Source organism: Lacerta agilis, chromosome 7, assembly GCF_009819535.1.
Source record: "Lacerta agilis isolate rLacAgi1 chromosome 7, rLacAgi1.pri, whole genome shotgun sequence".
NCBI lineage: Eukaryota > Metazoa > Chordata > Lepidosauria > Squamata > Lacertidae > Lacerta > Lacerta agilis.
Window position 1 is genome coordinate 82,576,352 of NC_046318.1, and position 16,893 is coordinate 82,593,244.

General features: G+C 47.1%; 1 protein-coding gene across 1 annotated transcript in view; it reads left to right on the plus strand.

Moving 5' to 3' along the window:
• ADGRB1 (adhesion G protein-coupled receptor B1) overlaps positions 1 to 16,893 on the plus strand; it is a 272,638-nt gene that overhangs the window by 157,819 nt on the left and 97,926 nt on the right. Inside the window, exon 17 of the mRNA XM_033155932.1 lies at positions 13,360 to 13,513. Within this exon, the coding sequence (XP_033011823.1) occupies positions 13,360 to 13,513 (154 nt within the window). The remainder of the gene's footprint in view (positions 1 to 13,359; positions 13,514 to 16,893) is intronic.

Sequence of the window (16,893 nt, forward strand, 5' to 3'; positions counted from 1 at the left end):
AAGCGCACGATTGACATGGCATAGATAAGCATGATAATTACAGTAACTTGATCTGAAAAAGCTCCGGTGATGGCTACCCACCTAGATGGCTTTAAAAGACGATTAGAGAACTTCACGAAGGAGAGGGCCATTGATGGCTACTAGACTTGTTGGCTGGGCCTCCACGGCTGGAGGCAGCAACGCTTCTGAATCCCAGTTCCTCGAAACCACAGGAGGGGAGAGGGCTCTTGTGTCCGAATCCTGCTTGCTGGTTTCCCACAGGCATCTGGCCGGCCACTGTGAGAACAGGATGCTGGACTAGATGAGCCATTGGCCTGATCCAGCAGGCTTTTCTTATGCTGTTATGCCTGATGCGTCTGGGAGTTTGCAAGTAAGATGGGGTGCTTCATCTCAGCTCTGTACCACCCTGTGGCGTGTCTCTACCATCTATTGTTGAGACGTGCACTGCCGCCAAGTACAGATAGTCCATTCAGTACCATGTCCAATATCCTACTTTCCATGACTTCATGTAGAAATAGAAGCGAGAGAGGACTCAAGGGTCCCAGGCCCACGGAAAGTTTCCTCTTCAGTGGCTTCAATCCATTGAGTAAAAGAGGAGTCCATGCCTTTAAATTCACCAGTACACCCCATCCTCTGTCCTTCATCTTTCGCTCCCAGTGAGCACAAGCGAATGAAGCTAAGTGGGAAGCTAAGGTTGCAACTATCCGGCCCCACCTTTAGGCAGAATGATGCATCCATCTTGGGCAGCAGCAGCAGCAGCCCCCACTACATTTCTCATGAGCCCCCTCCCTGGCTTGATCTAATGGTGCCACTAGAGCATGTGCAAAGTGCATTTCTATGCCCAATGAGTAATGATCACATCCTTCCACTACGTCCTGCTCAGAGTACACCCACTGATGCTCGCTTGTTGCAGCCCTGAGCTGTCAACCCATCTTGCCTGGTTGCCTACTCCCAACACTCCACTGAGGGGACAGCCCCATACTGAGTGATCGAGCAGAGAGACAGGAAGCCCAGGCCTTGTACTCCAGCAGTCCTCATAGGGGTGTGTGTGTGTCATTCTGCTCACATGACACATTTAGCTGCTGCATTGCAGCATTTGTAGGCAATGAGTTGGCTTCCGGTGGAGGAGCAGGGAAGATAAAGACAATTTGTACTCTCTAAAGTAGTCTACTGTCCATAGATGTGGTGGAAGGAGCTGTCCGGTCACCAGTGCTGAATGTTTTCAGCATGGAATGGGGCAAGATCATCTCTTCCTTTACTTGAGGCAGGATAAAGTCTTGGACCAGCCCTGTCTCTGACTGGAGACAGGAGCAAAAATAATAATAATAAATATAATTTTTTTTAAAGAGCTTGTTCCACATTGAATGATATTTTCCACCCCTTTGCAAGGTCCCTCCTGATTCATCATACCAGACTGGCCACCGGATGGCTATTCTGTCGTGCTTGTGGGTTTATCCCTTGGAACTTTGGGTTGGCTGACATGGGGACAGAACGCTGGACCAGATGGTCCCTTCGTCCACCCCAGCAGCCAGCCCCTTGCTATCTTCTTAACATTCATTCCTGATATTTATAAGATATTTATACACGGTGTGCAAACAAATCTCTTTTCTCGAGTGACTCAGTGGGGTGGAACAAAATAACACCCGCCAATTCCTCTGTGCTCACGAAAACAAACAAGTGTGAATCCATCATGCAGAAAGGCACAGATATATAGCACAAAGGTGCTGTGTTGCTGCTGTTGTTTTTTAATGATCAGCGAGAATTTAGATCGCCTACTACATATCTGATGCCAGAGACATTTTTTTTGCTTCTGCATCCTGGGTTTTCTCCTCTGCTCTCAGGTTCGGTCCTAATGAGCAATTGAAAGACTACCGTCGCTTCCCCCCAGGGAAGACCACACACAAGCGGCCCATTTCTTGCTCTCCCAGTATCTCCTTCCCTCTCAACTGACTGCACAGATCAGCCGTCAAAGCATTTCTTCTAATGACAAGCTCCCTTACTCCACTTTTGAGTCTTTCTTGCTCAACCAGGGAGAGAGGGGACCGTGCGGAATAGGAGACGTTCTGGGAATCCATGATGCATTGGCATCTGCAAATTCTTGATTCGTGGGGGGTAGGGGGTGGGATTTCTGTTGCTTTTGCTGAATGTGTAACAACAGCTTCCTCCATCTTAGCACCAGATAATCCTTAATCCAGTGTCCTCTTTTTGGGGGCAGATGGTGATGGCTTTGAAGTGGGTCGGAGGCTGTTGAATTCATTGTCTCATCCAGGCAAGTCACATTGGTGACTGTACTTGCCTCTTTGACCTGTCCGGTTATCTGCATCCCCATAAAAAAGGAAATATTCTCTATTTGGAAATTCACATCACCTAACCTAAATATCCTCCCCCTTCGGAGAGAACCCATTTCCCAGTGGGAGAGCTGCAGATATAGGGTGGTATACGAAATTAATAAATAATAAATAATAAATTTGCATGAGGAAGGTTCCAGGTTCCAGTCCTTGACATCTCCAGTTAGAAGGAAAACCAATATCAGAATGTGGGAATAAGAATGGTTGGGATTAGATAGAATCATAGAGTTGGAAGGGACCCTGAGGATCATCTAATCCAACCCCATGCAATGCAAGACCATGCATTGTCCCTTACAGGGATCGAACCTGCAACCTTAAGTTATCAGCAGCATGCTATAACCAACTGAGCTATCCAGACTGGGCAATTTGTCTGGTACCATTTTCATGTGAACCTACCTAAATCACACTTAATACGTGAACCAAAACACAACTATCCTTTGAAATTCTCGCCTCTCCAAATTTTATGATGCAATTCCTCAACCACAATAACGTGAAAGGAAAAAAGCATACCGTATTTTTTCGTGTATAAGACAAGGTTATTTTATTTAAAAATTATTGTAAAAACTGGGGGTCATCTTATACATGGAGAGTGGAGAGGTGGGATGGGCGATTGGTGGATGCCGTGAGTAGGAGATCATCAGTGGCGTTTGTGGGTGTGGTAAGGTCTGCTGGCTATCAGCTGCTGCGGCAATTGGGCGGGCGATTGGTGCTTGCTTCTGGCGACTAGATGTTCATGCGATTGGCTGTGGCAGTCCTGTGGGTGAGCAATTTTCGGCACCCCCCCCCCCCAAAGTCTGGGCAATCTCCCCCCCATTTTCTCAATTTGGAGTCCAAAAAGAGGGGGCGTGTTATACAGGGAAAACTATGGTATGTTACGAGAAAGCATGCATACAATGGATTCATTTACAAGAAAGGAGATTCCAACTATATAGTAAGAGCTGTTTGACAGTGGGATGGTTTCCCTTGGAAAGTGGTAGGCTTTCCTTCATGGAAGCCATTTAAGCAGAGGTTGGGTGGCCATCTGTCATGTATGATCTAGTTGAGATTCGTGCATTGTACAGGGTTGGACTAAATGACCTTTGGATTCCCTTCCAACTTTACATTTCTATGATTCTGTGTGGGGGAAAATGTTTGCAAACTGATTCAAAAATGGGATGCATTGCATTTACGTTGGGGGTGGGGGAATGAGAAACTGGGAGGACCCGAAATTGATTCTTCTGTTTTCTGTGGAACCTTGGATAGCTACTACCGGTCAGACTACCCCAAACTAGGTCAGAACAAGGCAACATCATTTGTTCACTAAAATCCCAGATGCAACAGACTCAAGGCCAATGCAATGCTCTTTCCGGTCAACTTCTTTTTCACAGAAAATTGCTGCAAAATTTGGAGAACGAAAAGCTCAGATGACTGAAATCCACAGGTCCTTCCATCCCTACTCCAGAAAGGTCTTCCTTCTCAAAACTAAGGGAGTTCTGGAGGAGACGGCAAGCAACAGGGCTGGAATCAAGCTCTATGGGACTTTCTCAAGCTGGGCAAATTTGAAATGCCCACACAAACGGTAGCTGAAACTCAGATTCCCCATCCTCCCTTTGCCAATGTGCCACACCAGCCCACAAAAGCAGTACTGGCATCTGCAGGAAACGTTCTGCAGTGATCTGAAGAAGTGTGCATGCACACGAAAGCTCATACCAAGAACAAACTTAGTTGGTCTCTAAGGTGCTACTGGAAGGAATTCTTTATTTTATTTTATTTTGTTCTGCAGTGATGATGAACCCCCGGGTTCTGTGTGAGCACTTTTCAACTACAAGCAGAAGTCAAGGACAGAGGGGGTTTTCTCTGCCAGGTCAAATGCCCTGCTAGAATGTGTTGTCAGATTCCCACAGAGTATATAGGGGAATCTAGTGGCAGCTGTAGTTATTATGTCTGGGACTAGTAATCTCCCCCCTCTCTCTCACCCCAGATAATCTTCTGGGTATTTAGTGAGCCATATGTTTTATTTTGATGGTGATATGGATTTCTAGGTGCCATGGAATGCTTTTGTTGTTAATTAAGGCTTCAGACTGAAAGCTGTAATATGAGCTTTCTCCCCCCGCCCAGCGGCTAATTGGCGGATGGTTCACTAATCTTGTCCTCTCCGCAAAGCTTTGGTTCAGTTAGAAGCCATTAGCTTTGGAAACACAGATGGGAGGAGGCCTGGTCTGCCTCTGCCAATCTTCCCCCTCCCCCAGCTCTTTGCTAACACAATTTTTGCTTTCAAATCAACCAATTCTCATGTTCTCTACGCAGGTCAGGAGTTCCTTTTGGTGTGATTGTGAAAACAGGATGCTTTGAAATCGAGAAGTCCCTCCGTGGACGATTCTCTCTGCCAGTCTCCATTTGTTTCCATTCCCGGGATAACTGGATCAATAGTCATCTCATTGGTTTTTAAAGAGATAATTGAGTAATAGCTGCTAATCAGATTACAGATTCTCTCCCACCTTCTGTGGCCTTCCAAGAACATCAGGGGAAACAAGCAAAGCACAGTGTTTGTTTACTTATCTCCCACTGCATTTTTCTTAGGCTTTAACCCCCTTCCATGCTGCAGGATCCATTGGTCTGGAGTGTTGAGGCTGGAGGATCTGAGTTCAAATCTTTATACAGCTCTTACTATCAGAAAGTTTTGCTTGGTGTTTAGTCAGAATCTCCTTTCTTGTAACCTGAAGCCATTGGTCTGAGTCCTGCCCTCTGCAGCAGGAGAAAACAAGCTTGTTCCCTCTACTATGGGACAGCCCTTGAGATATTTGAAGATGGCCATCCTATCTCCTTACAGCCTCCTCTTTCCCAGGCTAAACATAGCCAGCTGCTTCAACCGTTCCTCATAGGGCTTGGTTTCCAGACCCTTGATCGTCTTAGTTACCCTCCTCTGCACACATTCCAGCTTGCCAGCATCCTTCTTAAACCGTGCCGCCCAGAATTGGACACAGTAGTCCAAGTGTGGTCTGACCAAGGCAGAATAGAGTGGTACTGTTACTTCTCTTGATCTGGACACTAGATTTCAGGAATCGCACACAGCCCTATCTCTAACTTCCTTCCAGGAAAGCAAAAGGCATGGTCACAATTGAGTAGCACGTTGTAGCCGCACAAGAAATAACCCAAGGAGTTGTGGCCTCTGGGATGGGCTGTTGCCAGGGGAGAATCCCAAGGGCCGAATAGAGATGTATGAAACGGAAACTGCCCACCAACCTCAGTTGGCCTACTTTCTTACATATCCAGGAAGTGGCTTTGCCTGTCATTTGCTCTGGCTCCCCCTGTCGGTCTCCTTGCCTTCCACCCTACCAGACTCAAAGGGCACCAGGCACCACTGTGTCCGAGATTGAAAGGGAGACCCAGACTGCTTAAATGCCAGAGCCTCTAGGGCTGTCCTGAATGCTTAGCAACCTCTGAGAGGTGTGCAGTCGCCGCACTCCTGAGCCTCAAATTGCAAATCCTTTCAGTGGTCCATGCAAGCCCATGCTCCTCAATCTAACTGGGCAGCTTGCTTGTCCTTGGGGTGCGAAAGGATGCTTGAAACTGCCGAGGCTGCAAATGAAAATTGTTTTGGGGGGGTTTTGAGGAGGAGAATTAACTTTGAGTCCATCTCCTGCTCTCTGAATTAGTAATCAACCTGGCAGATGGATCCTAGCCAGATTCCGACCTCAGAGCAGGTCAGAAAAAGACCCCAGTACAGCAGAGCTGCTGAACGGTGGCTGCTCCACTTCCTCTTGAGTGGAGAGGAGTCCTTAATTCATTCTATTCCCAGGGCCCAAGCAGTGCTGTTTCTTACTGAGAAGCTGACCCAGAAGTTGCTTCTGAAGGAAGCCACACCAGCAACAGTTGCAGAGGAAGCATTTTGTGGTAGATGGACGCTCTGAGAACTTGATCGTTGCAAATTCCATTATGGACTGATCTGAGCCATACATTCCAGACTAATGCACAGATTTCGACTCGCTTACCCACTGGACTGAAACTACAAATTACGCTTTTTACTATGAATAAGTAATACATATATTTTGCAGCAGTAGGGGACCTCTGCCTGTGGGTCTGAATTGGCTCCCCAGGGCTCCCCATGTGGTCCATGAGGTTGTCTTCTACAGGCCACATATTTAGCCTTACCTTGACATCAGATATGGCAGGTAAAGACAGGTTTGGGCTGAAAGGGGGCCTATGGGCACCACCAATCACCATATTTAAATGTGAATTTCATGTAGGGTTTTTCTGTTGTTTTGAGACTGCAGATTAGCACAGAAATGTAGCAAGGGCTATGGGGCAGGGAGAGCTGGCAATCCATAAAAATATAAAGTCAAATGAAGAAGAGCCGTGATAGATCAAGCCAATGGCCCATCTAGTCATCATAGAACTGTGGAGTTGGAAGGGACCTGAGGGTCATCTAGTCCAACCTTCTGCAGCGTAGGAATCTTTCACCCAATGTGGGGCTCGAACCCATGACTCTGAGATTAAGAGTCACATGAGAGCAGTACATGTGAAAAGGATCTAGGAGTCTTGGTAGACCATAAACTTGACATGAGTCAACAGTGTGATGCAGCAGCTAAAAAAGCCAATGCAATTCTGGGCTGCATCAATAGGAGTATAGCATCTAGATCAAGGAAAGTAATAGTACCACTATATTCCGCTCTGGTCAGACCTCACCTGGAATACTGTGTCCAGTTCTGGGCACCACAGTTCAAGAAGGATACTGACAAGCTGGAACATGTACAGAGGAGGGCAACCAAAATTGCCCAAGACCTGGAAACGATGCCTTATGAGGAACGGCTTAGGGAGCTGGGTATGTTTAGCCTGGAGAAGAGAAGGTTAAGGGGTGATATGATAGCCATGTTCAAATATATCAAAGGATGTCATATAGAGGAGGTAGAAAGGTTGTTTTCTGCTGCTCTGGAGAAGCGGACATGGGGCAATGGATTCAAACAACAAGAAAGAAGATTCCACCTAAACATTAGGAAGAACTTCCTGACAGTAAGAGCTGCTTGACAGTGGAATTTGCTGCCAAGGAGTGTGGTGGAGTCTCCTTCTTTGGAGGTCTTTAAGCAGAGGCTTGACAGCCACCTGTCAGGAATGCTTTGATGGTGTTTCCTGCTTGGCAGGGGGTTGGACTGGATGGCCCTTGTGGTCTCTTCCAATGCTAGGATTCTATGATTCTATGATTCATGCTGTACTGAGTGAGTCGTCAGGTTAGGTGCAACGTCCTGTTCTCACTGTGGCCAACCAGATAGATACCTGTCGGAATCCCACAAGCAGGACTTGAGCACAGGAGCACCTCGCCCCAATGCAGTTCTATGATGACATCATAGTGCTACATCTGACATCACAATGCCGATGAGAAAGCCATGTGGGCTGACGTGCTGTGGCCCCCAATGACCAGCTTCTATGTTTCATCCAAACTCGCCTCTTCTGAATGGATACAGGCAGCAATCCTTTTCCTCCTGTCCTTTGACATTCCCGCCCAACCCACCTCCTCACCCAGTTCACGTCTCCCTTATTATTTTGATTTGTTGCCATATCCGCATTGCAGGGGTAATGGATAGATGGGCCTTGGGGTACCTTCCGAGTCTGCATTTTTGTGGTTCTGTAACAGGCACCTCGTGCTTTCAATTACCGCTGTGTTCCCTCCTAGCCTGGCCTCTTTACAACATTACAAAGGTGATGAGGCCTCGTGGCAAGGCTTGAAGGATTGGATTAAACTACACCATGCCTTCCCCCATGAGCTCTTGAACCATGGACTGAGCTGGGTCTCTCACACCTCATTATCCACCTCCCTCCTTAGGCCTTCACGTCACCCTGCAGGTAGATGTTCTGGGTTGGATGTGATTAGGACTCCCCTGCTCTCCACAGCCAGCTGATGTACTTAGATCCCTCCAGGGAGGTCATCTATCATTGTATTAGCCATCCTACCCTCTATAATAATCTCTCTCTCTCTCTCTCTTTTACACTCACGTACATACATTAGATTCCCAAAGCCCATAAATGAATATGCTCTGCACACTTAAAGCACTATGATATGCACCGGTCATGGCTTCCCTCAAAGGATTTTGGGAGCTGTAGGGCTCTGAAAGTTGCCAGGGGGCTCCAATTTTCCCCACAGAACTGCAATTCCCAAAGCACTTTGACTTGCCAATCCCTTTCCCCAGGGAACTGTGAGAAGTGTAACTCTGTGAGGGGATCAGGGGTCTCCTAACAGCTCTCGGCACCCTTAACAGACTACAGTTCCCAGGATTCTTTGGGGGAAGCTAGGCTACTGCTTTAAATGTATCGTGCAGATCCAGATCTCTATTAAACCTTAAGCTTTTCTAGGGGGAAAGGACCTGACCTTCTCCCTGCTGAAGTTAGATTCAATGTACCTTATATTGCATAATATCAACACAACTGCACAAACATATATTTCACTGTCTGTTTATAGGGACCCGTACTTTTTTTGGAAGCTTTATCTTCTAAATCTCTGCCCTTCAGCTGGAAGGGCCCATGCTGGGTGAGGGGTTCTTTGCTAAACATCTCTGTGAGGGGAACAGCGACGGGGTAGTTTTTGCCTGTGCTGGTATACGTGAAATGGTTTTCTGGGAAATGCTCCGGTTCCCGAGAAGCTTATTGGGGAATCGGAAATAAGAAGTTCAATAACAGAGGGCAAACTTCCCTCGATTGCATTTCCATTATACATCTCTACCACTGTGCAGAACTGTGGAGTGTTTCTGGGGGGTCACTTCTGAAGCCAAATTGGAGCAGACTGCAGGGGTTCCATGATTGTGGGGTTTATCTCAAAGGCAAAATGCCCCTGGGTGGGATCATAAGGAAATGAAAAAGCTCAGATGCTGGATCAGGCCAAAGGTCAATCTAATTCAGCATCCTGGTCAACCAGATTTCCCCATGGAAAACTCGTAAAAAAGATGTGAGCACATGATCACTCTTCTTGCCTATCTCTAGCAGTGCAAGCAGAGCAAAGCCATAGTCTCATGTAGTCATTGATAGCCCCATCTTCCATGACGAATGTGTCTGTTCATCTTTTGAAGGCATCTGAGGTGGTGACTATCCTTTTGGATTAAGGCCGGGTTCTAAGGCTGCTTAGGCCAGTGTTTTTCAACCTTTTTTGGGCAAAGGCACACTTGTTTCATGAAAAAAATCACGAGGCACACCACCATTAGAAAATGTTAAAAAATTTAACTCTGTGCCTATATTGACTATATATAAAGTAATTTTCTTGAATAGGAATCAAATAAACACAAAGAAAGTATTTTATAATTACTTTATTATGAAATAGTAAGTAAACAGAAATATGAAAAATTATAAAATACTTTATTCAGTGCACAACCAGGGCCTGTTTGGCTGAACACAAAGCTGATATTCTGGCTGGAATTTTTCCCACGGCACACCAGGCAACATCTCGCGGCACACTAGTGTGCCGCGGAACAGTGGTTGAAAAACACTGGCTTAGGCAAATAGCAGCAAGGGATGGAAAACTCAGGACAGAAACTGTCTCTTCTCATGAGGTGGCCAAAGTACTGGAGCCTCAAATTCAGTATCTGTCCTTCCAGTGAGCACTCAGGGCTGATTTCTTTAAGGATGGATAAGTTTGATCTTTTTGCAGTCCATGGGACTCTCAAGAGTCTCCTCCAGCACCATAATTCATAATTTTCCCCTTTAATCCCTCTTAAAATAAGACATGACACAGTCTTCTATAAAAGTATAAAGAGTTTACTTACAAGATATCATCTGTTCACAATCGGATCCCAGAAGTCAGACTTAGTTTAGAAAATAGTATATACATCATTAGGAGACTATTCCTTAAGAGAGATAGCCCCTTCTCCCCTCTTGGCTGGAAGCCAAGAGAGCAGCTTGCCTAAGGACATGTTGCTTCATTGAAAGATGGTCGAAAGAGGGAAAGATGGTGGCCAGCACAGTGCTTTTGTGTTTACCTGCACAGGTGAGGCCACACCCATCTCCAGTTACACAGAGGAAACCCAGCCCAGCCCAGAATAAACAGGAAGTTCTGGCTGGTGGACTGAGACCCCCTTCATGTCCACTCTAGCAGTGTTGTGTGTGACTGCTCCTGTGTTTTACATCCCACAGGAGCAAGTTCCATAGTTTCCATATCTTTTTTTCCTAAACATGTTTTGAACGGCACTCTGGACACCATTCTTCATCCTCCACAAAGTCTAGCAACGTGAGAAGAAAGTTAGCTCCGTCACAAAATAAATGGAGGAAGGAAAAAGAAAAGGTCGGGAGAATGAATGTCTTCTGATAGATTTCAGCTGAGCCGTGGTTCCCTGAAAGTAGGAAGTGTGAAAGCTGGCACCATACATCATGGAAATGCAGTTCTGTGACAGCAGAGGCAGTAAAGCAAAACTCTGGGGGAATTGAAGGAGGTTTTTCTGCATCTGCATCCATATGGGAGCTTTGGAAGTCTTCCATTGGTGCTTGGGGAGCCAGGGAAGCATTGAATAATAATAATAATAATAATAATAATAATAATAATAATAATAATAATAATAATTATACTCCGCCCATCTGGCTGGGTTTCCCCAGCCACTCTGGGCGGCTTCCAACAGAATATTAAAATGCAATAATCTATTCCCTAAACAGGGCTGCTTTCAGATGTCTTCTAAAAGTCTGGCAGTTGTTTTTCTCTTTGACATCTGGTGGGAGGGCGTTCCACAGGGCGGGTGCCACTGCCGAGAAGGCCCTCTGCCTGGTTCCCTGTAACTTGGCTTCTCACAACAAGGGAACCGCCAGAAGGCCCTCAGCACTGGACCTCGGTGTCCGGGCAGAACGATGGGGGTGGAGATGCTCCTTCAGGTATACTGGACCGAGGCCATTTAGGGCTTTAAAGATCAGCACCAACACTTTGAATTGTGTTCATAAACGTACTGGGAGCCAATGTAGGTCTTTTAAGACCGGTGTTATGTGGTCTCGGTGGCTGCTCCCAGTCACCAGTCTAGCTGCCGCATTCTGGATTAGTTGTAGTTTCCGGTTCACCTTCAATGCGTAGAGCGCATTGCAGTAATCCAAGCGGGATATAACTATAGAGCATGCACCACTCTGGTGAGACAGTCTGCGGGCAGGTAGGGTCTCTGCCTGAGTACCAGATGGAGCTGATAAACAGCTGCCCTGGACGCAGAATTAACCTGTGCCTCCATGGACAGCTGTGAGTCCAAAATGACTCCCAGGCTGCGCACCTCGTTCTTCAGGGGCACAGTTACCCCATTCAGGACCAGGGAGTCCCATATAAAGAAGTTATTCTTGTGTGTACATTTCTTGAGATTCAGGATGTGCTCACATGTTAGAACCCCCTTCCCTTCCCCACTAAGAAATTAACCCCTCAGGGAAGGGTTAGGGTTATTTATGGGTGAAGCCATGCCACACAGTCCAATTATTAGGTATGCTCTTGAACCACATTCACAACCTGGATTTAAGGCACTGTGAAGAGTCCTGGCATCCCCCCCAAAAATTCTGGGAGCTGCCGTTTGTTAAGGTGGCAAGAGCTGTGAAGAGATGCTCTGTCCCCTTCACAGAGCTACAATTCACAGAGTTCCCCGTGAAGTGGGATTGACCGTTAAGCCGTTCTGGGAATTGTAGCTCTTTGAGGGGAATAGGGATCTCCTAAAAACTACCAGCACCCTTTAAGAAACTACAGCTCACAGGAGTCTTTGGTTGTAGACGCACCGTGACAGTTCAAAGCTTCAAATGCATGGTGTGAATGTGGGCCTGGTGGATTTGAAATGCGCATCCACAAATGCAATGTGCGAATAAGTCCAACAGGTATTTTCAAGACGAGCACACCTCCTGCTTAGTAGGAAAGCAGGATTGGCTGCAAACTCCAAAGCAGTGCACTGAGCAGCAAAGTCCATATTCCCACTGCGCACCTTGCAATTTTTCCCTCCCTGCAGCATCTTTCCGATGCAGAATAGCTGTGGGTGTGTGGACAGCTGTGGCTGAGGGTGTGTGAGCATGGGAAGGCGCGTGCCAGCTTGGGGTAGTGGGGGAGAGAGAGCAGCTGTCTGCTTAGCGCTGAGTTCCAGGTTGTTTTGACACCAGGAGTCTTCGTGAAAGTGCAGCAAGGTGTTGTTGTTGCTGGTGGTGCAGAATGTGAGAGGTGTCCTGGTCAGTGGGAAGGGAGGCGTATGCACACCAGTGAAGATCTTCAGCTGGATTGAGTTTGGTATAATAATAATAATAATAATAATAATAATAATAATAATAATAATAATAATAATAATAGATTTATACCCCGTCCATCTGGCTGGGTTTTCCCAGCCACTCTGGGCGGCTTCCTAAAGAATGTTGAAATACAATAATCTATTAAACATTAAAAGCTTCCCTAAACAGCTAAGGAAGGGAGCCATCCCTTTGGGGAAAATAAAGTGAAAATGGAGCGTGTCAGGGGGCGATGCTACGGGCACCATGTGTATCACCGACGAGCGTGTAGCGTAGTAGGGAGATTGTGGTTCATCACCTGAGCCTCATCCTCTGCTGCGATGCCCACTCCGTGTGAGCGATGGGGCAGTCATCACAAAGAAGAGGAAGTCCTGAGCCCGTTGGGGTGAATTCAGCCACAGCAAGCCATATAGGGAGAGCATTATGGATCGGAGGCTATTTGGGAGTGGGGGAGTGCATCTTTCAAAGGAGGGGGGGGATCACGAGCCATGGCTCAGCAGGGTGGGGGGGAGTGTGTGGCACATGTGGGTGCGCTGATGAAGCCTGCCAGGAGTGATGCTCCAGGTGTGTGGGAAGGCATTGGGTATGTGTCACTGGAGGGGTGTCATATGAAGGGGGGAGGGCCACGTGTACAGTGGGCAAGGGGGTTAGTTGCTGCTGTTCTGTTCCCCCCCACCTCTCTCCCTCTCTGGCAATTTGTTAGTGATGCCTGTTTTTCTTTTTCTCCCTCCTGTCTCTCCCTCTCTCTCTGTGTGCATGTCTTTCTTTCCCTCCCTCTCTGTCTCTCTCTTGCTCTCTCCCTCTGCACTGGGCTCCCCTCCCCCTCCCTTCACAGACCCTCCTCCTCCTCCTCCTCCTCCTCTTCGTCTCAGCTTGGCGCCTGGTCCTGGCGTGGCTGCCGAACAGTCCCGGTCGATCCTTTCCGAACTAAATGCTTCTGTGACAGAATCTCCACCTTCGCCATCTTAGCCCAGCTGAGTGCCGAAATGGTAAGTGTGCCTCACCGGCTGTGCGGCATCCAAAGGAATGGATTCTTGGCGTGTGTGTGTGTATGTGCCGAGAAGGAGGCGGAGAGAGAGAGAGAGAGAGAGAAGAGAGAAGCAAAGGAAATGGTCCAGCGGATGACATTTCAGTGTGACAAGCAGTGCTGTGCAAGGCTAGGTGTGTGCACTCGCGTGTGAGTCTCTGTCTGGGTGTGCATGGCAAGGATATTGTGTGTGTGTGTGTGTGTGTGTGTGTGCGCATTGCAATAAGCAACACCATTATCGGAAGGCGACTGACATGTGTCTTCGTGAATCTATGACCTAAATAACAACAATAAAATGCCCAGTTCAAGATCATTGCAGCACTGAAATGTCACCATTGTCTTTCACTGCCTGAAAACACCCTTCTTCCCCCTCCCTCCATCAATGCCGGCTACTGGGTACCCCTAACTGACCCCCTTCCCCACTTATGTCACCTGCAGTTTTCGGTCGGTTGCCTGGACTACTAGAGGGAGATGGGAGAGTCTTGGTGAGCGAGTGAGTGAATGGGATGTGGGGCGAGGAGATCTGTGACTTTGGATGCATCTGAATTGCAGGCCTTCCTCTATGGATTCATATGGTATTATTGTTGGTTGATCCTTTTCAGGAATCTTACTGGCACCTTCTGCTCTTCCCCCGGCTCCTCAAACCCTCTGGGACCCCTCTTGGGGACATTCTTTTGTGATTTCGGAGCGTCACGGAAGCTTTGTCTCCAGTTACTTTGACGCCTTCTTAGCAGCGCCTCACAATGGGGTCAAAAGGGTGTATTGGCACTTGTCAAAGGATTTGCCTCGCACGCTCTTGCACAAGTAAAGAGGGTTCTTAGGGGAAAGGTGGACAGTGTGGCTTCTTTGTTATCGAAACTAGGCTGTCGTGGAGGAGGACCGCCTGGTCAGGGTATGAATTATTGGCATTTATGAGTTTTGCTTGGACTTTGTAAAACAGGAGAGCAAGGAAAGATGCCTTCATTTTAATTGTTTTCTCTCACGTCCACACCCCTTTTTGCAGTGGTTTCAGTTGACTTCCACCCTGTTCCGGGTCCCTAGGTGAACTGCTGCCATCTAGGACCAGTCGCACGAAGCCCATCCTCTTGAGCTTCAGGTCTTGCGAGGCCCGTTGGGCCGTTCTCTCCTCCCTCCTCCCTCACTTTGCAAAGAGCAGCTCATCCCGGGAGAGGGAGGGGGGAATCTAAAAGGTAGTGAGGAGAGATGGGGGGGCGAGGGGAGGAGAGGGGGCACCGGGGAAGGCAGGTTTCCCGAAGGTTTGGTTTATTATTAGAAACACTAATGTATTTGGTCCACTAGTTGCCATGGAAACATCTGCACTGAAGTGGCTTTAAAGATGCAGCGTTGTCTGTGCCTGCCTAAGTCCATGGCAGGCCCAAAGCCTAACCCCTTCTCGAAAGTCCGGGCCTTGCATTGTGGGATTAGGTGCTCTAGGAATTTAAGTTTTGAGGACAGCAGCATTTTTCGTGGTGTGTCTGTGCAGGAAACAATGGAGGCCGAGTCGCTCCCCCCCCCCCCCAGTTTTCGCTCTGTAGCCAGGTGAGAAAAGTGAAAATGTTCTCCTTCACCTTAACTGCTCCTCTCTATTTTTTTCCTCTCTGCTTGAATGGGTAGATAGCAACTGAAAGAGCAAGTTGGAGGTTTATACAGTTGGACCCAGATTCTCTGTCCTATACGGACAGTTTAAGATGCATGCTTTTTATCCTCTTTCATTTCCTTTGGCTGTATTTGGACATAATGCATCAGGGTCTTCTATGCTTCACCTCCCCCTCCCCCACCACGAGAATATTGAAAACTTTCGCTTTTTGATTAACCACAAACCCTAGTTGGTCTCAACTGTGGGCTGTCAAAAGAAGCGAACGTCCAATTTGTGTTTATGAAACTGCCTTGCATCAACAAACCAAAGTTCAGGGTCTGAATGTAACCCTAAACTGTGGCCAGTCAATAAAAAAAAAAAATAACTCACAAATTGGATGTTGCCAAAGCTTTGGAGGACCTTGAAAAGTTTTGTGCTGTTTGGTGAGATTTTATCTTATATACAACAAATTGAGCCACCTAGAACTTCCTCTCCACAGTGCAATGTGAAATTTGGCTTTCCTGGTGCTCTTAAGTATTTAATATTATGTATCTTCTGGCTATACTGGGCTGCTTTTCATTACTTCTGTTACTCTTGTTCTGTTGATTTGAATAAGAGAAAACAAACCATAGTTGAACTAAAGTTCAGGGTTGGGATGTAACACTAAACTGTGGTCAAACACTATTGATAGTGAAAGCTTCTTATCTCCTTGTGGCTGTGTTTAAGAAAGAGAAATTTGGCAGAACACATGAGCTAAGGCTCACTGTAACTTTTTTCCATAGTTTATTTCTTATATCTGAATGCAGCCTAGAACTCCTATTTCAGTACATCTTAGAATTGCATCTATTCCCATTTCAGAAGTTTTAGTTCAGCACAGAACCTCACAAATTCTCCCAGATCCATACCATCTGTTCTCCCTTTGCTCATCCACTTCACTTGCCAACTTTACCCCCCAAAAATAAGCACATCTCAAAGGTGGGCATATAGAGAATCTCTTGACCAAAGAACAGCATCCCATTAGGAATCACACTGAGAAGTCCCTGGAGAAGGGCATCTTTCTCTAAGGCAAGTGTGGGATTGATTCACACATTACAGTATGTACTTTATAGGTACAGTGGATGCTAGGGTTGTGAACACGATCCATGTGAGAGGCGCGTTCGCAACCCGCAGCATTCGCAGCCCACGCCGTGTGATGCAATTTGGCGATTCTGCACATGTGCAAACTGTGATTTAGCATTTCTGCACATGTGCGAGTGCCGAAACCCGGAGGTAACCCATTCCGTTACTTCCGGGTTCGACGCAGTGCGCAACCTGAAATCGCACAACCTGAAGTGGCCGTAACCCGAGGTATGACTATATTCTCCTAAAACAGTTATTTGAAGTTCAAACTTGCAAACATAGCATGTGAACAGGAAGTATGCGCAAGTTTTGTTGGCAGCCATGCCCATCGCATGTGCACATACATAGATGCGCTTTCTTGGGAAGAGCGGATGGCCACATGTCAGGGGTACTTTAGTTGTGATTCCTGCATTACAGGGGGTTGGACTTTGGTCTGCTCCAAATCTACAATTATGTGATTCTGTGAGTGTGACCCTGTTGATCTTAGCAGCTTTTGATGCCCTCAACCAGGGCACCTTGACAGGCTGTCTCTGTGGCTTGGAACCGGGGGCCACGGTAGTTCTGTAGTTCTGCTTCTACATCGCAGGGTCAGTTCAAGGGGGAGCGTTGGATCGGTGTAGCTAGACACCCTGGCTGTTGAGTTGCGG